The sequence below is a fragment of the Alligator mississippiensis genome, chromosome 7, assembly GCF_030867095.1.
Source record: "Alligator mississippiensis isolate rAllMis1 chromosome 7, rAllMis1, whole genome shotgun sequence".
Lineage (NCBI taxonomy): Eukaryota > Metazoa > Chordata > Crocodylia > Alligatoridae > Alligator > Alligator mississippiensis.
The window spans coordinates 27,023,608-27,049,428 of NC_081830.1; the positions used below are offsets into that span (position 1 = coordinate 27,023,608).

The 25,821-nt window shown below is 42.4% G+C and overlaps 2 protein-coding genes across 2 annotated transcripts; both read left to right on the forward strand.

Annotated features, from left to right (window-relative positions):
• Positions 1-12,081: 12,081 nt before the first annotated feature.
• LOC106738932 (olfactory receptor 8S1-like) lies at positions 12,082-13,023 on the forward strand. Its single transcript, XM_014597736.1, has one exon. It carries the CDS (start codon positions 12,082-12,084, stop codon positions 13,021-13,023), a length of 942 nt encoding a protein of 313 aa, XP_014453222.1.
• An 11,668-nt stretch (positions 13,024-24,691) lies between these two features.
• On the forward strand, positions 24,692-25,483 carry LOC102557648 (olfactory receptor 2K2-like). The gene has a single exon (XM_006268508.4). The coding sequence runs from the start codon at positions 24,692-24,694 to the stop codon at positions 25,481-25,483; it is 792 nt and encodes a 263-aa protein (XP_006268570.4).
• The last annotated feature ends 338 nt before the right edge of the window (positions 25,484-25,821 follow it).

The following is a 25,821-nucleotide window of genomic DNA, read 5'->3' on the forward strand; positions in this document are numbered from 1 at the left end:
ATGTATTTCAAGATTTGGAAAAAAATGTCATAGGCTAATAGGAAATGACTCGTAAAATTATCTGATGTTATATATTTGGTTTGTAGCAGTAGAACCCTGCAAATGAGATATACTTTTGCCCTATTAGTTGTAATGCAATCTGGGAAGTTCTGGAAAGGCTGGCATGCCAGGAATTAGCTCTTGACCCTCACTTGGGGTATCTACATGTGCATTAAGGTGGTGTTTTTTTTTAATGTACATTAGTTATAAATAGTTTTAAGATTACATTACGTAAAGCTTCAGGGAGCAGGACCACCCATCTATCTCTTGTGTTATCATACACTTTGCACTGATTTGTTTTTCAAAAATGCAACATGGCTAAAATATTTTCACATAGATGCCTTATGTAAAACTGAGGTGTGTTACAGGTCAAATGGAATTTGGACCTAGAGCATTTCTTCTATGATTGCTGAAATAAATCAATGTGAAAATGATGCAGCACCCCTTACCCACACCCTGCAAAATAAATAAATAAATGAGTAAAAAAATAAAAAAAGAGAGAAAGAGAGATGAAATCCCAACATCTTTAGACATACTGCAATGGGGGCCAAACTATTGGGCAGGCATGCCAGGAATTAGCTCTTGACCCTCACTTGGGGTATTTACGTGTGCATTAAGGTGTTGTTTTTTTTAAATGTACATTACATTTGGTGCCTCCAATGTGATGGTACCTATATACGAGCTCAATTAATCAAGTCTGCTGGAGCGTGCCACTTTAAGTATTTTCCTTTGCCCTATCTGCTGCTCTACTTTCTGCTTCCTAGGTTCTGGTCCCTGACCAATCTGTTGCTATACTTGCTGCCTGATCTGATGCACTGATATCTGCTTCCTTCCTTATCTGCCACTGTTGTGGCTGTTCCCTCAGTCTGCCACATGGGACACACAGAGGGTGCCTCCATTACAGGTTGGTCACCTCTACTCTTACAAGAAGACACTAGACTAGAGCTATTGCTCAGGAAGTGTGAAGCATCAATTTATTTTTATCCTTTGTGAGAGAAGACAAATCCAAATATTGCACAAGAGTGGCTTCATCATCAGATCATAGGCTGCTCATGGGTAGTAATGATAGCATTGCTCGCAACCCCTTTGTTTAAAGAACTTCATTTTGCAGAATTCAAAAGAGCATCTCTCTAGTCTACCTGCCAAATTAGATGGTACGATACTGAGGTCCCTGCTCCAAATACTGTTTATTATCATATTTAATAACTGTTCCAGAGAATATGTAGAAACAGCCCTAGATATCATCTAACGGGTCTAATGCTGGTATAGCAGTCACCCCCAAGCAGCCATTTGCATCCTGTCTTGATTGCCCCTCTAGTAAAGGGGAACAAAAAACCTTCCCCACACTTGATTGGGTTAAGGCTGAAGAAATTCAGCCATTCTTGTGAAGGCTGAAGAGATTCAGCTCTCTCAACCTCCCCCCATAGGCTTTACCACAAAGGGCACTAATCATGTGAGTGGCCCTCCTCTGGACCCTCTCTAGATTTTCCACATCCCTCTTGAAGTGTGGCACCCAAAACTGGACACAGTACTCCAACTGCGGCCTGACCAGTGCCGCATAGAGGGGGAGCATCACCTCCTTTGATCTATTAGTCATGCACCTGTTAATGCATGACAAGGTGCGATTGGCCTTGTTGATGGTCTCATTACACTGCTGGCTCATGTTCATCTTGGAGTCAATTTTGACTCCAAGATCCCTCTCTACCTCCGAAGTGCTGAGGAGGACACTCCCCAACCTATAGGTGTGCTGGGGATTCCTCCTTCCCAGGTGGAATACCTTACATTTATCTTTATTAAATTTCATCCTATTACTCTCTGCCCATTGATCCAACCTGCCCAGGTTGGCCTGAATCTGCTCCCTGCCTTCCGATGTACTAACTTTGCCCCATAACTTGTTATCATCAGCGAACTTGGAGAAGGTGCTCTCCACTCCCCCGTCCAAATCGCTGATGAAAAGATATTAAATAATATTGGTCCGAGGACTGAACCCTGCAGAACCACCACTCTCTGGGTGCGGGCCCTAAGCCATGTGGCCACCCATTTGACCGTGGAGGCATCCACTGCACAATCTGCTAGCTTCCCAATGAGGATAGGGTGCGAAAATGTGTTGAAGGCCTTCCTAAATTCAAGGAAGTGTTTAGCTAAACCATTTCTTCCAGAGAATCATACCAACTTGATGTGAAAAACACATAACCAACTTTTCCACTGGAAGTTTGCTTCTGTGGCCATTTAACTTTACTGCTAAAAATGAAGGCTTATTTAATGTGGATGTGTTTAGTTTCTGCTTTGATCCATAAATGTTTGCTATCTCTCCATCTGCTTAATTACATAAACATTTGGTGCCTGGTATTTTCTGTATTGTAAGGTATTTATACACTCTTATAAGATCACTTCACATCAGAAATAAAGACAACTGCCCTTTTCTGGTCTCAATCATGAATTGCTGGGAGATAACATTACTTTCCTGTTACTTTTCACAAGAGCCTTATGCATACATCCAACCTTTGGCTTAGGCCCTCATGCTGCAGCATGAAACTGGGAGCCTAAGTTGAGTAGTATGTCTGCTATGAGTGACACTCTTAACTGATGGAGCCATGGAAGTCATGCACATAACTGACTTTGGTAGCTTAATTTGTGTTTTAGGTTATTTTCCTTTGCATCAATCCTATTGCCAGCATTACCTCTTTAGTTCCCCAAAGCCTTAGAGCATTTTAAGAAAAATGTGATGTTCTGCACACTGTTAAAAATATTATCATGTGTGCATCTGGCAAGTGAAATGCTTGCAGACCCTGTGAAATAAGACTTTGAAAGGGCTGTTAAGGAAGTGTATGGCAGGAGAACCCTGCAAATGGGATTTACTTTTGCCCTATTTCTTGTTCGCAACAAGTTTATCCCCTTTTTGAACCCCTCTAAGCGAAACAATCTCAGGATATATTAGATGCCCTTCAGGAGGCCTGGCAGGCAAAGCACCTGAGACCCTAGCATGTCATTCAATATATTCCCCAATTTTGGGAAAGGCTGGGCCTTGTAATAATATTTACAGGATCAAAGCAGGGGTCCAAGACAAACACACACAAGACTGTTCCTGCTGGGACAGCCTTCAAAGGAAGTAGGAGGGGTTTTATAGTCCCCCTGTCAGGGGCTTGAAGATCCCATAGGCTCTTCCTGGCCACCTGACTCTTCAACAATGTTGTCATGGGAGGGAGAGGCCAGGCTTGGTTGGGGCTTGGGCCAAACCAGCTGCCTGGTGGTGCTGTGGACTTTGCCTCTGGCTGCTGGCTTGGTGGCTGTGGATTTGAAACCCAGCGGACCAGAAGTGAAAGGTGTGCATGAACAGTGGTTGCTCCTTAAAGACACAATCCTTGAAGCATAAAGGAAGTCCATTCCCATGCAGAGAAAAGGTAACAGAATGGCTTGGAAGCCCTCTTGGCTAAACAGGGAAATCTCAGTCCTCTTAAGAAAAGTTTATAAACAATGGAGGCTCGGGGTGGGCCCCAAGGAGGACTATTAAATAATGGCCCACATTTGCAGGGAACAGATAAGAATGGCTAAAGCGGTGACCAAACTTAGATTAGCAATGGGAATCAAGGACAACAAGAACTCCTTCTTTAGGTACATAGGGAACAGGAAGAAAACAAATGAAAATGTGGGGCCATTGCTCAACAACTCAAGAGAGCAGGTTATTGACACTCACTAGACAACTGAACTCCTGAATGACTACTTTGCCTCGGTCTTTCACCAGACTAAGGGGAAAACAAAGCCATGTAGTGTACAGGATGAACACGGTAGAAATAATCACCTTCCTACTAATATGAGAATTGGTGTATGATCAAGTAAAAAAATTAGACATATACAAATCAGCAGGACAAGATGATCTTCATCGGAGAGTGCTGAAGAAGCTGGCTGGAGTCATTGTGGAAACCCTGGTGAAACTCTTCCACAACTTGTGTCACTCTGGAGAAGTCCCTGAGGACTGTAAGAGGGCCAATGTTGTTCCTCTCCACAAGAAGGGTAGGACGCAGGACCCAGGTATCTATACGCCAATCAGCCTAGCTTCCACCCTAGGGAAAACCCTAGAAAAGTTCATCAAGGAGTCTATCTGCGATAAGCTTGTGGAAGGTAAGATTCTGAATGACAGCCAGCATGGCTTTGGAGTGGGCAGGTCTTGCATTACCAACCTCATCTCCTTTTATAACCAGGTAACTTGCCACATGGACATAAGAGAGGAGGTTAATATTGTATACCTTTACTTCTATAAGGCCTTTGATCTAATATCCCACAAGGTCCTCATGAGAAAATTAGGAGTAATGGCCACAAACTCCTGAAAGACCGATTCAGGCTCAACATTATGAAACACGTCTTCACAGTCAGGGTATTCAGAATATGCTCCTCCAGAGGTGGTGCAATTAACTACTATGGATATTTTCAAGATGAGACTAGACAATCCCTTTGCTGGGGTCACCTGACCCCCCAGTTATTTTTTCTGTTTGGTGCAGGGTGCTAAACCAGGGCTCTTCCGGCTTTACAATCTGTGAATATGAATGAAATTGAAAACAAGCATAGGGATTAAAAATATGGAAAGGGTTATCTGTGAAGTGCTAGGGAGATTGGGATGATACCTAAAATATAGGGCTTGGGAGAATCTGACTTGGTAAGAAATTGAGGGTATCAATGTGGCATTGGCAGCTGAATAGCTGAGTGGATAAAGCCATGACAGAATAAAGAGCTAAGAGGATGTAAAAGATAAAATTAAACAGACTGTACAGGAAGGAAAAACATTTTCTTTGTCCTTTGCTATTTAGGATTCTTTTTGCTTTGATTAGTGAGATTATGGGAAATTTAGAGCTGCCCACACTCTTCATCTGATTTTGGCAGGTGCTCCAGAGGCTCAAGGGCCCAATCCTGCTAACCTCAGGAATTTCCATACAGCATTGGACCCCTCAAGTCCCTGGACTTTCTGACTGCCTGGTTCTTCCTGCTTACAGAGATGTGTTCCAGGTAATTTTGGAGCACATCTTGATAAACAGGGAAAGCTGGGGTACCTCTACTTATGGAGACATTCTCAGAAATATCTAAGGTTCATCTCCCTAAGTGGAGACCCCTGGGATTTCCCCACTTATACAGAAACTCTAAGCAGGTCTGAGGTGTGTGTTACCAGCAGCCAGAAAATCATGGCTTTTTTTTCCCTTACAAATACACACCCTGAGATTCTGCTAGGCATATCTGTCAGAGGGGAAAGTTGGATGGACAAAGTTGGAAGGAGCTTGAGGGGCCTGACCCTGTTCGGAAATTCTTGAGGTGTAGAGGACTCAGCCCCTCAAGCCCTCGTAAAACATGTTGCACTTTTCTCAAAACATGAAATAGGATGAGTGATGTTTGTTTTGCCCAATGAAGGGGATCAACTCTTTTAGGCCACTTTCTGGCACAGCTGATCAGTCTCATTTAGCAATGTCTGTCTTCAACCTAAGATAAGTCACAAGGGCTAAAACAGAAGATTTATGCAAGAGATGGGTTTGGAGGGATCAGATCTGGGGGCTAGAGAAGCACCACGGTCTGTAGCCATTAGATTATATATAAGGATGTATATATATTAAAAAATCCAACAAAACAACAACAAACTACAGGAAAAATAATATAAAAGTTTAAGTAAACTGAGACTGAAAACAAGCATGTCAAAGCCTGTATCACAATGCACTGATAAATAGAAACACAGGAACTCATGAGTAAATGCTCCCAGGCAGGTACTTATATGTCTAGGGAAGCTGGGGCTAAAACTGCTTGTTTCCTGAGGCCCTGCAATGGGCCACTGCTACCACCAGAGAGAGCTCCAGGCCTCCTCTGGGTGCTAGCCCAGGAGATGGCAGGGGGCATCAGACCAAAGACAGCTGCCCCATACCCCCTTGGACATTGCTCCATGCCCCCTTGGAGCTGCCTGCTGCCAGGTTTGGGGCAATGTCCCCCTGCCCCTGCAGCAGAGAGCTCCCAGCTGTGGCTGCAGGAGAGGGGCAGATCACAGCTCTCTCCCCAGTCCACCAGTGGAGCAGCTAGCAGTGATCATGGAGCTGGGTAGGGAACAGGCTCACCACTAGGGAGTTCCCGGTGTTGGCTCCATGTCTGTGGGGCTGGCACTGTGAGATCTTTATCTCAGCCCCCAACCCCCCACTTCCCAAACACAGTGGTGTAGGGCGGGTTGGGAAACAGTTATCTCCTAGACTCTGCTCCCCAGTCGTGATCTCATAGTGGGGGGCTGAGAGCTTCCTACTGCCAGGGAAGGGGGACATAATTGCCAGCTGTGTGTCTGGAGGAGTGCAATTTGTGGGTGGGCCAAAAGCTCCATGTCCACATGGACCAAAAGCTCTCTTGGGGGCCAGAGGGGCCTGGCCCCATATGCTGTGGCTTAGTGCCTCCCCCCCCCCCCCCCCAAACACACCACTGGTGCACACAGCAAAAAAAAACCCTGCTTCAGTCCGGGGGGGGGGGGGGGGGGCACACAGCACACCACTACCCACCCCCTCCCTGGGCTGCCCTCAGCATTTTGGGAGGCCAGTCTCGGGGTGGGGGGGGCTGTGCCACCCCCAGTCACCTCTGGCCACCTGGGCTCTGGTGACAGAGCCTGGTCTGGCAGCAGGCAGCTCTTGGGACCAAGAAGCAATCTCCCACCCGCTGAGGGCCAGATGACTGGGAAAAGATTTGCTCCCAGTCGGGCATCTACACAAGCACTACTGCACGTTTAGTAATCACAAGTAAATTTGCTCTTTCCATTTGCAGATAGAAAGTTTGCTCATGTTTAGCAAGCTTTGCTGCACAGGAAGCATGTGCATGTGTAGTCACACATGCTTACTGCCCAGTAAACTATGCTACTTTGCAGTAGTGTCTTGTGTAGACACATCTGCAATGACACTATGAGAGGCAGACATTACAGTCACGGCCCTCTCGTGTATCTCAGCTGATACATTTTAGGACCAAAGTGGGTGTGTGCAGCACCACACTAAGGTGGTTACACAGCATCTAGTCCAGGAGGTAGCATGGAGGAAGCAGGCACAGAATGACTGCCCCCAGCACTGTGAGGTGCCATACCACATGCAAATTTGCAGGCCCATCGTATTAAGATGAGATAAAATCCCCAAACTGGAAATTTCCTTCAGGTTATGGGGCAGTTCTTTTCTCTGTGACCAACCTGGGCTGTGTGCTAACTTTACTATCATATCTATTTGTAACAGTTTTTTTTCTTTTTTTCTCTCTCTTAATATAACTCATAGGGATAGAAGGAAATTGCCTCAAGACCAGATCCCAAAGGGAGCAAACATTCCTTCTTAGGAACTAATTGGTCACCTGGGCATCAGAAAAAAAAAATACAGCTGTTGATATAGAACTGATGTGCATACATAACATTCATTTCTGTTCTGAAATCTCCCACCCATAAGATATCAGGTTCTCTTGTTCTGGAAAGCAAGTTACCAATTTTTAATAATAATTCAGGTATGAAATAGATGTATGCTCTCTCTCTCTCCCCCTCATTCTTACAGGACAGAAGAATAAACTAGCAAGCATTAACTTCTCATATTTCCAGGAATTTGTTTCCACTTTTAGGTGAGTTTCTCCTATTGTATTTCCATATAATATGAAATATTCATTTGAAATCATATTGCAAATGCAGTCATGGAGAGGCAGTGTGTCCCACCTCCTCCCCAGTGGCTTAAAAACTGAGATTTTCTGTGGGAGCAACAAAACACACACACACAAGAATAAAAAGGGCTTACAGAGGGGATTTTTTTTTTTTTTTTGCCATGAGGTTACATAGTGGAGGGCATAAATATCTCAGAGAAGAAAAGTCAAAATTGAGTTTCTTAATAATTCTCCACATTCTTTCACTCAGAAATTAAATGAACATGCTTGCGACTTCCTTAAAGTTAGTATTTTTTAATTTATTTTTCCTGAAAAGCTCTGCTGTTCAGTTAGGTTACTTCATGTACCTTATGATTTTAATGTATTTGCTGGTCACTGGGTGAACTTCTCATTTTCCAATTAGAGCTTTTTGGAAGGCTCATGACATTCCTTCTTTACTGCAGCAGGCAATTATAATTCCACCTCCTCCAATGTCTCACACTATATCTCCTAAGATGCCTTTCCTGGAATTTGCACTGTTTCATCTACTGTCAGGTTCTATTGTTTTACAGGATGTCCTCTCTCCTCTGATGTACGGTGAGTGTCATCATGCTGTTTTAGACTATCGCTGTGAAAAAAAGAACCCTTCTCTATGGCCAACAGTGGTAGTTGCAGACTTTAGATTAACCTAGAAATACGGGTTTTCAACATCCAGGAGGATCAAGTAGTAGGACTGGAGTGTTATGTAGCTGTGATGGTCCAAAAATTGTCATAGGCAAGCCATTTTTTTATATGTATGATTGGTTGTAGAATCTCAATTTTTGGAGGGTTTTTTTTTTTGGTTTTTTGTTTTTGTTTTTTTTTAAGATTCATCTAGATAAAGCTTTTACTGGGATGATGTACTTGGGGATGGTCCTGCTTTGAGGTGGGCATAGGATGTGATGACCTCCTGAGGTCCCTTTCAACCTACTTTTTTCTATGAATTTATAAGTATATGATTGGATCAGTTTTATAGTTGGGAGACCTGTTGAACTAGCTTTCAGGCATTAAGTGCTCTTCCTCATGAAATTTGATACACAAAATATTAACCAACACCTCTCCACACTATGCAGGTAGTCCAATAAAAAGTTACCACAAAAAGGCCTTGCCTCTAAGAGAATCATACCAAGTCCAGAAAGTAGCATAGACTGATCAGGAGTGAGTGACATTGCATTTGGTTCAAGAAAAAAAATCACTGTAGTTTATGATAAAAATAGATCCAGCTTTCACACAGTCCAGTATTTTGTACTATTTCAGATTTAAAAATAAAGGAGTTAATAGGGTAAAATGAACCTAATATTCACACTCCTAAAAAGAGAAGAAAGAAAGGAAAGGCAAAGAAGGAAGGTGGAGTATCCTCTGGCTCTGGAAAACCAGCCAGAGGAAAAAAAAAAAAATTCAGAGTCAGATACCTACTACTAAGAATGTACTGTCACTACCTCATATCTTTTGCCTCACAGGATAGCTGGAATAGGAGTGGTAACCCATGGCTCTCTCTCTCTTTTGGATCTATTTCCATCTTGGTGATCCACCATCTTTACAGTTCCCACCCATCATGGCCCCACATATCTTTCCTTGTTGGCTTCCCAAGAGATCAGTGTCAAGGGAAGGGTGCTTGGTTCAAATCCTGTCAGAATGACAGGCACAATAAATTGATCCCACCACACCTTTTACCAAGTCCTAATGATTTGGCTATTGGGCTACCAAGTGAGAGAACTCTCCTCCTCCTTCAGTATCAAGCCATATTCTTGATGTCAGTTTTTCTCCTGTTACACTATTGGTAACCACTTTGCATTGATGCACCAACTTGGGAAATCCTGTCTTGCCTTCCAGGTGAAACAGAATCTCAAATCTGCAGTGCAGCTATATTTGGACATGGAGGCAATCGTTAGATAACTTATAATTAAATGGATTTTAATTCTCAGAGTTAGAATTTGGCCATCACTTGTCCTGAAGTAACTGTAATAGGACTTCTTCAGGTAGTACAAAGGACACTGATTCCTTCAAGAGGCAGCTCTGTCAGGAACTGTGCGTGAGAGAAGGTGCAAATCAAGGGAATTTCTCTCACTACTTGAAAGGTTTGAGAACAATTGTTCTCAGGTTTGTTTGTTTGTTTGTTTGTTTGTTTTACCGCTGTGTAAGTATACAAACACCCCATTCATTTGCAGTACCCATTGTGGTAGGCCAGTAGGGAGTGCTCCTGTGCTGAGCTGCCTGCCTCATCTGCACCTGGCCAAAAAACAAGATTTGGATGCCCCCCCAGGGATACCAACTTATGTCCAACCCCCTTCTTGGAGCACACCTACAAGCCTGTGGTACTGCTGTCACTAACCGGACTCAGGTCTTTGTTTAGACCCTGTGCTTCCCCCGGGATACAGAGACCCTGTAGACCTAAGGGTTGCTTAACCGCAGCAGAATATATCAGGGTGCTTCTTGTAGCCTGAAACAAAGAAAATGGCCTCCCTTAGTCAGCTGAGTAAAGGGAGGAAGAAGGCCTGCCCAATCCCTCTTAAGCATGTACAACAAGGTTGGCTATAATGGATCGCTTTACTGGGTAGAGAGGGTAGGTATGGGGAGGGGTACAAGTGAGAGAAGTAGCAAAAGAATAACCTTGAGCAAACAGAAGTGGCTTGGTAGCCTTTTGATATGCGGCTAAAGTACATTAAACTAAATTCTTAGTTACATTTCTGGTAAGTTACTCACTTCCGGATCCAGCAAATAATGGAGAGCTGAGGAGGTCCATGTTTTTGTGTTTGTGATTTAAAATGTCCACCTGTCTTCCTCCTGCAGGGATCTTCTTAAATATCCCTCCTTACCTCACCACCTGGACCCAGACGGGGACAATTTTTATTTGATGCCAGCCAATCAATTTGAAAAACATCAGTTACCTAATGGACTGAAATGGGCTTAAGCCCCTGCCCCCATGTCATGAGGTCAGAGCTTCAAACAATAGAGGGGCTAAAACCACATCCTCTTACCTGAGGCTAGTCACGTCTGCAGTAATCTGAGGGAACCATGTTGACAGACACATGAGAGAGAGAGGGGAACAGACAGCCCAAAATGTGAGGAGGCTGGGATGGAGTACTTTCACACCCATATCAATGAAGTAATGGCTAGGGGTGTGTGGAATGGGCCATATTCAATTCAGATTTGGCCTGAATCAGGAACAGTGATTCAATTAGTTGATTCAGATCACTGCCCTGATTCAATTTGGCTGAATCCAAATCTAAGGATTTGATACCGATTCAGAGAATCAGCAATTTGGCCATAGACACAGCTTTAAATGTTTTTTCTACATACCCCAGGTACCAGGCACAAACACACATACCCTTGCAGCTCAGTGATCAGCTGTGGAGGGACCCTGGGTGCCCCCCCAGATCCAGGAGGCACTAGTCACCAAGCCAGGGAGAACGCAGGGGGATCTCCTCTGCGCACTCCCCGGTGGAGCCAGAAGTAGACTGGAAGTGCTTCTGGTCCACTACCGGGCCTGCTGCTGAGCACACTGGGGGACCCCCTGTTCTCCTGTGGGATGCTCCATCCTCCTCAGTATCGCAGCACTCACAAGCCACCACGTACTTCGAGGTATGTAGGAAAAGCATTTAAAGCTGTGTCTATGTCTGAATCTCCAAATCAATTCAGAGGGTTCCAATTCAATTTGGAGAGATTAAAGGGTCTCCTGATTCAATCTGGATTCAGAGATTTGGCCACCAAATTGGGCCAGATCTCTGCCAAATCAAATGAGGGACCAAAGCTTTGCACAGCCCTAGTAATAGCCACTTAATTTTTAAGATATAACTAAAATTTTCTATTGAAATAGCCATCGCTGAGATACTATAAAGATGTGCCCTTTGAAACACTCTATGTCTACCAGATTAGGATACTGTAATCATAATTAACAACACTATTAGTTTGTTTTTTGTTTTTTAGTGATACATTGCTTATAGCCAAAAAAAAAAAAAGAAAGAAACACAAAACAGGAGAGAAATACATAATCTTTCTCTCTCTCTGACCTTCTCTCCCTCCCCCTCTATTCCTCTCCACATGCAGTTCTCATGGAGAATACATATAATTCCTTTCAAGATTTGTCCAGACATCATTAGGGAGGAATCAGGAGGCAAATTTTATTTAACATAAATCAGCTTAACAAGAAACTGAAGACAAGAATAAAACCAGAAATCTGAGAAAGCTAATTTTTTTTTTCATTAATGATAATCTCCTCATCAGAAATCAATTTTTCATTGAATGATATTTAGAAACACTGAGGTTTAGTTTGAATGACAAAATGTTCTATATAAAGATATCTTAATTCATAAATGCAGAAATACCCCTTCTTCATGGCAATGGTTTTATTTATTTATTTGTTTATTTCTTCTTCCAGGTCAAAGGTCTGGTGAACAAATGACCATGAAGAACCAAACCACTATCAGATTTTTTCTTCTGTCAGGTGTTTCTAGTGACCCACAGATGCAGCCTTTTCTTTTTTTTTTGTTTCTACTTATATACCTAGTAACTGTTATGGGGAATGGAACCATCATGGTGGTGATAAAAGCAGATGCTCACCTTCACACCCCTATGTATTTTTTCCTATTTCATTTATCCTGCCTGGACATTTGCTTTTCTTCAGTCACTGTCCCAAAGATGTTGCAGAATTTCTTGGCTGAGAGGAAAACCATTTCATTCCCTGGTTGCATTGCCCAAATGAGCATTATTCTTCTTGTGGGCTGTGCAGAAGTTTTCGTGCTATCAGTAATGGCCTTTGATCGATATGCTGCCATCTGTGACCCACTGCGTTATTTTGGGACCATGAATAACCAAGTACGCATAAGACTCGTGGGTGGTGCATGGCTTATCAGTATAGTTTTTGCACTGATAAATACTGCTCCTGTGTTAAATTTACATTTCTGTGGTCCCACGGAAGTGAATAATTTCAGTTGTGAGTTCCCATCTCTATTACAACTGTCCTGCACAGAGACCTTCATCAGTAAAATGACATTTCTCACTACAACTATGCTTGCAAGTTTGACCTCCTTCTCCATCACCCTGGTCTCTTACATCTGCATCATCTCCACTATCTTGAAGATACGGTCTGCAGGGGGTAGAGGAAAAGCCTTTTCTACCTGCAGCTCCCACCTCACTGTGGTTGTTCTGTATTATGGGGCTGCTTTGTTTCGGTATCTGAGACCCAGTTCATCCTCTTCAGTGGCTCTTGACAGACTCTTCTCAATCCAGTGCAGTATTTTAACTCCCATGTTAAATCCTATCATCTATAGCCTGAGGAACAAGGAGATAAAAGCAGCTCTGGGGATTATCCTGGGGAAAATTAAAAACCTGTGTATGTAATACAAGATTTGAAAAATAATGTTTTAGGTTAACAGGAAATGAGTCTTTAAAATTCCTGATATCATATATTTGGTTTGTGACAAAAGAACACTACAAATGAGATATACTTTAGCCCTATTTGTTGTTTGCAATCTGGGAAGTTCCTCAATCCTCAATAGACTTCTCATGTATAGAAAGCAATCTCTGGGTATTTTAGACCATCTTCAGGTGGGCCTGACACACACAGGGCTGGAGAATCCCCCAAAAATGTCAGTGTGTTCAACAACTTTGGGAATGGTTGAAACTCCTAGGAACATTCACCCAGGAAAATCTCTACACCATACAATAGGTTCAGAAGGAATATTATAAGAAAAATGCCCAACTTTGGTTATACAAACCAGGGAACGGGTTTCTGTTATCACAAAGTGGAAATTAAGCATTTAGCCAAATAAGAGGTGTCCTATGAGATTATGAGATGAGTTGGGGAGATGGCTAAAACATTTTAAGACCAGAAGTCAGAGATGTATTATCACCAGGAAGTCCCTAAAGCAGTCCTTCCACTCTAAACTCCAACTTCTACTTCATCATTAAGTAAGTGGAATCCTATTCCACCATGCTTGAATCTCTGAAAAATGATCAATTGGTCAACTTTTATAACATGTGTTCATGTTAGTTATAAGATTTCATTATATAAAATATTTTCAACAACTCATGTTCCTAGAGGGGTTCTCAAAATACATTTTACATACATTGAGATAATCAAGTTTCTGAGAAATTTCAAGTGTAGCATGTCAGGAACATGCCAGAAATTAACTTTTCATCCTCAATGGATGTGTGTACATGGTGCCTTAATACAATTTTTTCTAATGGACATTCAATTTAGTACCTCCATTTTTCGGTACTAAAGAAATGTGAATTAGGCCACCTTCATGAGCAGTAATCAATGCACAGTAGGGCTGTGTGAAATAGCACCATTTTGTTTCGACTTTCATTTCACAGTTTCAATAGGACGGTGTTTCATTTTGAAAGCACTGTTCCGTTTCATTTCATCAAAACTGTTTTGCTGTTTCGACGTTTCATCCATAGACTATAATGGGGAAGCACAAAACTGCCATATAGCTTTGTCATTTTTTTGCAGATTTGGATGAAAAACAGCAAGGATGGTAGCCCCTGCTGAATTCATGAAGCCTGCCAGCTTTCAAGGATATAGGTGCAGGGGTTTCTGGGAAACTACATCTCAAGCTGCTGACAAGCAAAACTTGTGATGTGTGACTGTGTGTATGTGTTAAGGTGTGCCTTCACTGGTGCTGGGGCCTCTACACAACATGTTAGTGTGCCCCAATGAGGCCTCTTCCTCCTCTACAGCCTCAGCCTGGCCCACCACTTTAAATAACAACAGGTAATAATAACTTAGTGAACGGCACAGTAGAACCAGCAGCATCTCAGGAAGCCAAAATGTCACAGAGCCTTTCTTTACTCTCCAGCAGCTGCCAAATAACTCTCCCTGCCAACCCTAGCCCTGGGGCTTAGATGTGCCCAGGGCCCTGCATCCTTTTGGTCAGGTGCTAGGGGTGTTGGTCTAAGGACATGGCACTAGCAGACAAGGTCCTTTGGGTCAATCTAATCTGGTATATTTTAGCAGACCAACTGGATAATTAGAGAACTATATCTTAGCAAGATTTTGGGTTGAAAAACCTTTAGTCAGCCTGAGGAAGCACCTTCAGTTTGTGTGTGTGCTTTCCCTGGATGGAAGTAATAGTAAAGAAGCCAGAGGCTGGCATGGAATGCAGGCAAGAAAGCCAGTCAGTGAAAATGGGAAAGGGTTTTTCAACCTGAAAGCTGGCAACCCAGGCAGCTAAACTGAGCTCACCCAGAGCCTCACAACTGCACTGCAACCAGAAAGCCTCAGGCCAGACAAAGACGTGATGTATCTGGGCTTTCCCCATCCAGGACTGTGTGCGTGTGCCGCCAGCAGAGTGCAGTTTTAGTGGTCATGCCCAGGACCTTGGGTCTCCTCATTCCCTATAGCCCCAGCCCATACCTCCAAGTTCATTTTGGCACAGAAGCACAGTAGGGACATGTTCTTCCTCTGCTGGCTGGTGATGCAGTGAGTGCCCCCTCCAGCTCTGAGAGTGGGGCATTAAATGTTTTAAAAAAAATGGAAAATGGAAATAGGTGTGGATGGAATGAGGAGGGTGGCATTTACTCTGTCTGCACCTGGAGCTTGGGAACCCCCAGCAATGGGAGGTTCACCTTAAGGAACACCAGCTGCTCCACCAAACCAGAATCGAAACAGGTGTGATGGGGTGTCACTATATGCCCAGCAAAGCTGAACACCCTCACTCAGAACACTGGTCAGTGGACAGGACAGGTATTTCCAGGCAACTGTGGCCAGATCCAGTCACATCTGGCTGTGGCTTGCCCAGTAGGGCAAGGGGTCGCACAGCAGCGGCTCCACATCCTTGGCAAGATAGGCAGTCACCAAGGCCTGAGCACTGCCTGCCTGATGGTGGGGTCTAGTGGCTCTGGACCCCACAATGGAAGCCATGCCCTTGGCACACATTGGTAGCACCTGCGGTGGAGGAGGAGACTGACTGGTGGATGGTGTGCTAGCATGGGACAGTGGATCCCCCTCTTCCATGTCCCCCTGCCTCCACCTTTATGGCTCCCTGACTCTCTTCACCAGCACCACCATCCACTGATTCAGGCTTTGGCTGCTGCATACGCTGCCCTTCACCCTCGGGTCACACATGGCAGCCAGCACTTGAAACATTTAAAAACTTTCAAAATGTTTTGACAGCTCTCGTTTCATTTCAAGGCTTATTTTGAAGCCCTTTGTTTCATTTCAATGTTGCTGTTTTGATCTTGACATGAGTCAAAATAGAGCCGAAATGAAACAGATGGAGAAATTTTGCGCAGCCCTAATGTAGACGGTTTTGAAGTAATGTTTAATGCGTACTGACCTATTTTACTGTACGTTAGCATAATCACACTTTTGTGTCACTTTAGTGCTTCCTTCCTTATCTGTAGTGCCTGTTCCCCCAGTCTGCAACACCCACAGAGGGTGCCTCTGCCATGGGTTGGCCACATTTGCTCTTACTAGAACACACTAGACTAGTGCAATTGCCCAAGAAGTGCGAGGCATCACTTTCTTTTTATCCTTTGTGAGACAAGCCACAAACCCATATCTCCCACAAGAGTGTCTTCATCATCAGGTCATAGGCTGCTGATCATGGGTAGTAATCGTGGCATTGCTGTCAATCATCTTAATTAAAGAACTTCATTTTTCAGAATTAAAAAGAGTCTCTCTTTAGCCTAGCTTTCAACTGTGATGGCAGGATAACAAGGTCACCTGCTCCAAATACTATTTATTATAAAATTTAATAACTGTTTTAGGGACTATGTAGAATAGACTTTGCTATCATCTAACAGGTCAAACACTGGTGTGGTAGTCACCCACAAGGGGCCATTTGGATCTTGCCTTGATTGCCCCTTTGGACTTCAGTGTCCCAATCTCTTGTCTTGCCTGCAATACATTCTTGTTATAATTGGATAGGGAATCAAGCCCCTGAAGACTCAAATACATCTGTGTAAATGGAGAAAGCCAGGAATGTGTATTTGGAGAATTTTGGGGAACATTCCCATAAACATGGGAAGCTGGGGGACAGCTCCATAAGTGCAAAACCGTGGACTACCCATGTAGAAGTGTGAAAAAAACATACTGTCTCTGGTTATGAACATGCACCCTGAGATTCACCATGGCATGTCTCCGTAAGAGGAGAAAGCAGAGCAGAAGTTCTAGGGGTGTTAAGGACATGATCCTGTGTGGGAATTCCTGGTGTGTAAGGGATTCAGCCCTACAATACCCAGGGAACATGTTGCTCATTGTCCCAGAGCATGAATGAGCAAGAGAATGGGTGACATGCATTTCAACCAACTCGACTATGACACCTCCTGGTACAGTTGATCTGCCTCATTTAGTAACGTCTGTCTTTATCCTATGATAAACTGAATGGATTGGGACAAAAGGCGAGAAACGTATTTGCTGGGACTAGATGTGTGGGCTATAGTGGCAGCATTGTCAGTGTCACTAGCCATTAGAGAAAGTATGTGGATATACAAATAAAAACAACCAACCAACCAACCAAAATTACACCAAAAATGTTTAGGAGGTGGAAAGTGAAAACAAATATTTCAAAGCCTGTCACAGTGCTCTGAGTAATGCAAACACAGCGGCTGAATAAAGATGTACGTATCCACAACGTGGTATTCCTTCATTAGTTATGTCTGCACATTGCACACTCTCCTTTCCTGCATGGAGAATTCTTATGAATGGTTTCAGTATCTTAGAAGAGTGGTACACTGAGAATAGTGCACTCATTATGTCACTATGTAAGGCAGACATTGCAGTTATAGCCCCCTCCTATATCTGGTACCATTGCACAAGATATCATGCACTTTCAAGAATGTGCTCACAATCCAATGATTTCCTCCCTCAATCACACTACAGAGTCACCACTTCCTGCACTATCATAAAACTTTAAGCAATGAGGTCAGACCGACAGATATCACAATGTAGGAGATATCAGGTAATGTAGTCGCTAGTGTCCTAGACAAAATCTCTCATGCCTCCCTGTACATTTCCCCATATTTTCCTGTGCCATGGCATCAATGCAGCTTTGCAGCTGATTTGGTGGTCTCAGAAAACTCTTACTGTAAATTTTCTCCTTTTGGGACCTTTATATTCCCACTCTTGTCAAGTTGCTAATTTCTCATCCTTCAGAAGTATCTGGCCTTCGGCCACTGCTTTCTCCTCCTTCCCCTTATCCAGCCATAAACAAACTTATCTTTGCTCAACCCTCTTCTTACTCAGAGTTGTCAAAGTAACTGGGCTGGTTTCAGTTACAACAGCAGCAGAACTGCAGTTCTTTCTTTCCCAGTCAAACGAGCTGTCATTATGTTGTTACTCCACCCAGGAAAGAGGAAGCTATCGGCAATTCTATCAACACATGTTCCTAGAGGGTTCATTCAAAACAGTTTAATCCACAGCAAAAAATTAATAAAAAGGTCACATACTTTTTTTTTGTTTGTTTTTTTTAAACACCCCTTCTCCAAATTACTACCCAAAAACAAACAAAATAAAAAAATCCCAACATTTTCCACTTACTTCAGTGGTGGCCAACCTTTTTGGCAGGCAAGTCACAGATTAGCTATTCACCCTCCCCAAGTGCCACTCATCCCTTTCCTCTTCCTAACCTGATACTCTACATTTTCTTTCCTTCCCTGTGGTCACTGACCAATCTGCTGCTGTGATCTCCGCTTCCCTCCTTATCTGCTATTGTCTTGCCTGTTCCCTCAATATGACCCATAACAAACACAGAGGATGTCTGTGCTAGAGGTTGAGCACCTTTGGTCTTATTGACCAGACTAGACTACAGCATTTGACCAGGAAGTGAGAGGCACCAATTTATTTTTCTCCTTTGCCAGAGAATACAAAAACCCATCTCTCCCACACGAGGTTCTTCTACTGTATGTACATGTTAAATAATATAGTTTAAATTGCCTAGTTTGGACAGCCTTAGTCAGCATTAATTTTAATCTTCATTCAATGAGGATTAGTTAATTCAGATTGCAGACAATTTATATTTGGACTACAGATGTTCACATGTATATAGTGATGGCTTTAGTTCAGATTAAATGTAGAAAAAACATAATGCATATAAAACAGCCTTAATCATCAGATAATAGGCCACTCAAAGGTATAAATGGCAGCATTTTTCTTAACCATCTTGATAAGACAACTTAATTTTGCAAAATTCTAGAGTCTCTCTCCAGCCTAGCTGTCTACGTGATGAAAGAATACCAAGGTCACCTGCTCAAAAGACTAATTATCTATCCTATTTAATGCCTCTTTCAGGGAATATGTAGGAATAGAACTTCTCATGGTGTAACAGGTCTGATGCACTGGCATCAAAGTCACCCCCTAGTGGCCACTTGGATCCTGCCTTGCTCACCCCTTCTGGCCCATCATGGTTCCAAGCTGTTGGCTTTCCTGCCATGCCTTGGTGTTATAATCAAAGAGGGAGTTAGCCGATATAGGGCAGGGGAGTTTCTCATCAGGTCTTCGGTCCTTCTCTGGACTGAGGCCTTCTGGCCTTGGTCTACTGTTTTCTGGATGGGCCCCTCCACCCACAGTCTACTGTCCCAGGACCTTAGCATCTCAGACTTCAGCTCCTGCCTTGTCCTCATGGGATCCGAGTCCCTCAGTTTCTGTCCTGCTCCTTGCAGGCTTCTGGCCCCTCAGACATGGTTTCACCCCTCACAAGCTATTGGATACAGTCCCACCACTTATGCTTTCAGTCTTCTCATCCACATACCACAATAGTTCCACTGAAAGCAGTGCTTCGACCCTTTGAAATTTTTAGCACCTAGGGTGACCATTGCACAATTCTCGTGTTGTGTATGCAATACATGCTTCCATGGAGGCCTAAATAGCTCCAGATCATACAGTGCAGGCTGTGCTCAGTAGGGGTAGATAAGGATGAGCATAGGAATGTTCCCAGGAGAGCATACATCCTTAAACTGTACCTAGCAAGAAATCTTGCCTAGCAGGTGTTTGATGGCAAGTGAGAAGATGGGTCCTTCCATGTTTTAGCCCAAGAGCCTAGTCATTAAGGCACTTGCCCAGAAATCAGTAGACTAAGATTCTAGGTCTCCTGCCACCCAGGAAGGGTCAACCTGCATCACTTTAACTTTGGCTCACAGTGTTCTTAAGTACCTGACCACAGGTTAGACAATATCCAGGGAGGTTTCCTCTCCAACCCCAAACTTTGATAGAGCTACAGTTTGAAAACTTGTGCTAAATTAGGTGTGAGCAGAGCCACACACCTGCACAGCCATAGAGCAGTCTACTCTGTATGCAAGGTAATTGGGTGGGCAATTACGCACCCACACTGCACAGGATATGACTGCATGGATTATGGAAAAATGGCAATTATGTATCTGGGTGCCACTTGGGTGGGTAAAGTGAAAGAACTAGTCATTGGGCTCTGGAAAACAGGATTCACAAGACCTAGACACTTAATGAGATATCTAAACAAACCAATAGGAAATGCTGAAAACAAGGGCATCAATTAAATTCCCTTTAGGTGTGGGGACACATTCTTCAAGTTCTGAAACTACCACTAATATTAAGGGGGAGAGGGGTAGAGACATGTCCTGTCACCCAGGAAGTGGGATCTCTGATTTCCAGGTTACGTTGAACCTGAAGGGAATTAAACTCTTTCTCTGACTAGAGCACTGTTAATCACCAGGTTATTGGCTAAGGTAGTAGAGTAACCTTGCACCTTTCCCACTGGCCTGAATTATTTGCTAGGCCACAAAAAGCACACACGAGGGATGAAGCTTGTGTAGCTTAGTGCTTATGGTACTCAGCTGGCAAAAAGGAGTCATTGGGTCAGTCCTGCTCACAAATCTCTTTCCTGTTCTTATCCAGAGACTATTTAATTGCAATAGATAAACAAGACTGAAAGCAGGGGTCAAAACCCAGGCATCCTGTTTCAGTGCTGTTGTGCTAAGTAGCACCTCCAGCTGTAGTTTAAAGGAAAGTGGTCAGAGATACAGGCCCCTTCTGCCCTTCTGGCCCCTAACTCCAGCATCTTGGCCTGCAAAATAGCCCAGCCTCTCTGTCAGAAAAGGTGAAGAGTGGCATCTCCTCTATCTATTAAAGATAGGGTGGCCATCATAGAAGACAATCCAGTTGTCCTCTGTCCTCTATTGATACAAAACTGGACACCTTTATGTCCTCTATTTTTATCTTGAAGAATAGAGGACATCAAGGCATCGGGTCTCATATCAATAGAGGACAGAGTAGCAGAAAACCGAAATGTCCTCTATGATGGCCACCCTAATTAAAGAGCCTAGTGGAAAGATCTGTCTCCAGGGAAGGGAAGCTGAGGACTTGAGTCCAGTAAGATGGAGGGAGACCCAGAACCCATGTCTCACATTTCCTGAAGGAAGACTCCAATCTTTAGCCTGTTGTCTGGAGCATAAAAGGCAGTCACCGATGAGAAGCAGACTTAGGTGCTCGGGATATCAAGGGAATGGCAATGGTAGATGCATAGCTTGAGTCAGGGAATGAAGCTCTGAAGTGGACCTGGATTTCAGGAACACTTCCCTCTTTGTCGTTGTTTAAGAAAAGGTATATTCTGCCACTCTGAATCACTCTTCACAGGCTCCTAAGTGTTACTATTGGTTGTATAAGAATCATAGGTGCCTAACTACCCTCATCTACACTGGGTGCCTAAACTTTGAGAGTAGTAATGCTTCACTAGATATACCCATGTGACCAACCAGGATTTCTCTCCAAGTATAAGCATGGCAATAGCCCCAAAGTACTACTACATACACTATCAAATGGCTATGTAGTTTTTACCTGAGATGATATTTCAAGGTATAGTCATAATGGAAAGCCCCAAGATTCTCTGTCATCTCACCAAAGGTGATCTGTAAAAATTTCTCCTTGGATTGTTGATATTGAATACTGGGAATGGGAATCCAACAAAAAAGGACAGTGGTCTTGCCAGGCAGAAATCAGCCTGGTAATGTAAGCGGCTCATGGCAGGACAATACAATCATTCTAAAGATAATGAATATAGGTGTCTCAGCTCATATACTTTAGGGCCAGCTCTGGTGTGTGCAGCACCACACTAAGGTGATTACATAGCATCTGGTCAAGGAGGTAGCATGCAGGGAGCAGGAACAGAATGACTCACCACAGCACTCTGTGGTGCCATATCACATGCATATTTGCAGGCCAAATGCACTACAAGCATAGAAAATCCCAAGTCTGGAAATTCCCTTGAGATACTGGGACAGTTCTTTTCTCCCTGGCATGCTAGGCTTTGTGGTAGCTTTATAAGCACGCCTAGTTGGAACAGTTGGTTTTCTTTTAATCTAACTTAGAAAAAGAAAGAAAGGGCTTCAGCAACAGCTCCCAAAGGCACCAAGCACTTTTTTAGAAGAAATGATTGGCCATCTTGGCAGGAGAAAAAAAATGCAGCATGTGATACAGATTTGATGTAAGTACAACAGATTCATTACTGCTCTGTATGTCTCCCACCCATTAGATACAAGATTCCCTTGTTCTGGAAAGCAACAGTCAGTTATCCTATTTAAGTTATTCAAATTTGAAATGGATGTGCATGCTCTTTCTCTCTGTTGTCTTTTTCTCTCTGTCTCTTACAGGAGAGAATAACAAAATTTGAAGTGTTAAAATCCCATATTTCCTGGAATCCTGTTTCTACTGTTACATGAGTTTGTCCTATTGCATTTACATGTAACATGTGATATTGATTTTGAAATTGCATTGTAAATACGGCCGTGTTTGGTTCAGTGTTTCCAGCCTTCTCTCCAATACTTTAAAAACTGTCATTTTCAGAAGCAGCAAAAAAATTAACGTGCTTAAAAAGGGGATTTTTTTTTTAAACTTTCCTTGAGGTTACAAAGCATTAGGCACAAGAATCTCTGAAAAGAAAGGTCAGTGATGGTTTTTCTAATACTTCCCATATTCCTCCACTGAGAATGGAAATGGATGTGCCCTGGACTTCCTCAAAGTTGTTACTTTTATTTATTTTTAGCTAAAATCTCTGCTGTTCAAATTAGCTACTTTACATACCCTGTAATTTTTAATTTGTCTGTAGGACAAAGATTGTAATTTTCCTCCTTTAGAAAGAAATTTTTGGAAGGACTAGCAGATGCATTCCTTCCTGCACCAGACTATTGTAATTTTTGCCCTAATATCACACGCTACTTCTCCTAAATACTATTTACTGGAAGTTTCATTGTTTAATCTATATGCAGGATCTCTCTTTTTATAGGATAAGGTGCCATCTCAATTCTGATATGTAATGAACATCACCACAGTTTTAAACTATTTCTATGTAAAAAGGAGCCCATCCCTGTGACCAATAGTGATAGAGGCAGACCTTAAATTTATCCTAGAAATAAGGATCTTCAGAGTCCAGAAGGATCATGTAGTAGGACTGGTGTGTTTTGTAACTGTGATGGTCCAAGTAATGTCTCAGAAGCAAGGTTTTTTATTGTTGTTTTTTTGTGTGATACCAATTAATGGACCAACTCCATAGTTGTAAGAGATTTTGTTCTAGCCTTCAGACATCAAGTGACCTTCCTTAGACAATATTTTGGGTATAAAGTGGACTAACACCTCTCCAGACTATACAGGTGGTCCACTGAAGATAGAACAAAAAGACCTTGCCTCTAGGACAATCATAACAATTTGGGGAAACAGCAGAGACCGGTCAGAGACTCATTCCCTTGGTGTTTCAGACCAAGAAATGGATTTTTCCACCTCTAAAGCCAATGTCTGTATGATTTGGCAATGGAGCTACTAGGTGGGAAAACTCTTTTCCTCCAGCATCACACACATTTTTTTAATATCAGTTTTTCTCTAATGACATTGTAAGTAACTGTTATGTAGTGATAGGCTTACCCAGGTAAGCCTATCTTGCCTGCAAGGCAAAATAGAATCTCAAATCTGCATGAATTCTAATAAAGTCACCTATAAAGCTTCCTTTGGACATGAAAGCAATGTTTTTAATAAGATTAAATGGAATTATATTCTCAGACTTAGAATGTAACAGTCACTTTTCTTTCAGAGATGTAATATGATTTCTCCAGGTAGTCTAAGGGGAAACTGAGTCCTTCAAGGGTCAGTTCTGTCAGGAATCATGCTTGTGTAAAGTTACAAATCAATGGAAGTATTTTCAATATAAGTAGAGTTTGTGAAAAACTGGACTAAGTTTTTTTGAATGCTCTATAACTATGGGGGAATAAAAACATTCGGTTCATTTGCATTGCCCATACTAATAAAGTAGTGGTCACTTAATCTCTACTCTGTGACTTAAATTATATATCTATACCTGCTTATATATAAATATATATACCTGCTTAGGAACTATAACTCTATGTTCTGTGAAACACTGCAAGTATACCAGGTTAGGATATTGTCATCATAATCATCATCATTATTATTTTGATTTCAGTTCTTTAGAGATACATTCATCCTAGCCCCAGAAAATAAACCAAAAAGAAAAGAAAATCATCTTCCTTCCTCTCAAACCTTCATTCTCTCTCTTTCCATTTCTTCCACTCTTGGTTACATAGTTATCTCATTGAGAATACATGCAATTTCCTTAAAATCTCTCTCCTGCTGTCATCAGGCAAGAAGTAGGACATGAATATTGTTTGACGTAAAGCAGATTAAGGGAAAAAAATGAAAGAAAAGAATAAATCTGAATATTTATAAAAGCTAATATTTTCATTTATTAGTGATATTCTCTTCAACAGCAATCAATTTTTAATTTAAAGTTAATTGGAAACACGGAGGTTTAGACAGCATGACAAAGTTCTATATTATATATAGAGAGCTCCTTACTGATCAATAGAGAAGTACGCTTCTGTCATGGTAATTGTTTTACTCAGAAACTTAGTCGGTCATTTACTCCTTCTTCTAGGTTCAAGGTTTGGTGAAGAAATGGCAATGGGTAACCAAACAACTGTCAACTATTTTATTCTGTCTGGTGTTTCTAGTGACCCACAGTTCCAGCCTTTCCTTTTTTTGGTGTTTCTACTTATATACCTACTAACTCTGGTGGGGAATGGGACAATCATGGTGGTAATAAGAGCTGATCTTCACCTTCACAGCCCCATGTATTTTTTCCTATTCCATTTATCCTTCCTGGACATCTGCTACTCTTCAGTCACTGTCCCAAAGATGCTGAAGAATTTTGTTGCAGATGAGAAAACTATTTCTCTCCATGGCTGCATTGTGCAGATGAGCTTAATTCTGCTTATGGCCTGTACAGAAGTTTTCATGCTATCAGCAATGGCCTATGATCGATATGCTGCCATCTGTGACCCACTTCATTATGTGAGGACCATGAATAAGCAAGTCCGTATAAGACTGGTGTGTAGTGCATGGCTGGTTAGTGTATTATATGCATTGATAAACACTGTTCCTGTGTTACATTTACTCTTCTGTGGGACCAAAAAAGTGAATAATTTCAGTTGTGAACTCCCATCTCTACTAGAAGTGTCCTGCACAGAGACCTTCATCAATAAGATGTCATATCTCACTTCAGTTATAATTTTTAGTTTGATCCCATTGTCTATCATCCTGGTCTCTTATATCTGCATCATCTCCACCATCCTAAGGATATGCTTTGCTAAGGGTAGGGGTAAAGCCTTCTCTACCTGCAGCTCCCACCTTACCGTGGTTGTTCTGTATAATGGGGCTGCTTTGTTTCGATATCTGAGACCCAATTCAGCCTCTTTGGTGGTTCTGGACAGACTCGTCTCCATCCAGTACAGTATCTTAACTCCCATGTTAAATCCTTTCATCTACAGCCTGAGAAACAAGGAGGTAAAGGTAGCTCTGGGGAATATACTAGGGAAAATGTAAAGCATGTGAATGTGTTTCTAACATTTGAAAAGAAACTCATAGGCTAATGGGGACAGAGTTAAAACATTCTGATGTCCTGTAAATGATTGGCATGGGCATTTATTTTACAAAAAAAATTAAGTTCTCCATTAACTATTAAAATATTTGTACTGTTATGGCCATCTTCAGTCTAACCTTTTCTAAATGTACTGTAGGAACAGAGAAGCATGAAAGTTGATGAAGTAATCTGTAGCCAAGAGTGTCTGAAATAGTATACTTTTTCTTTTCCCATTTTTGTTCCAGGGAGGGAGAATGAGTCTTATGGTTATAGCATTGACTTGAGAAAGATTGATGCAGTA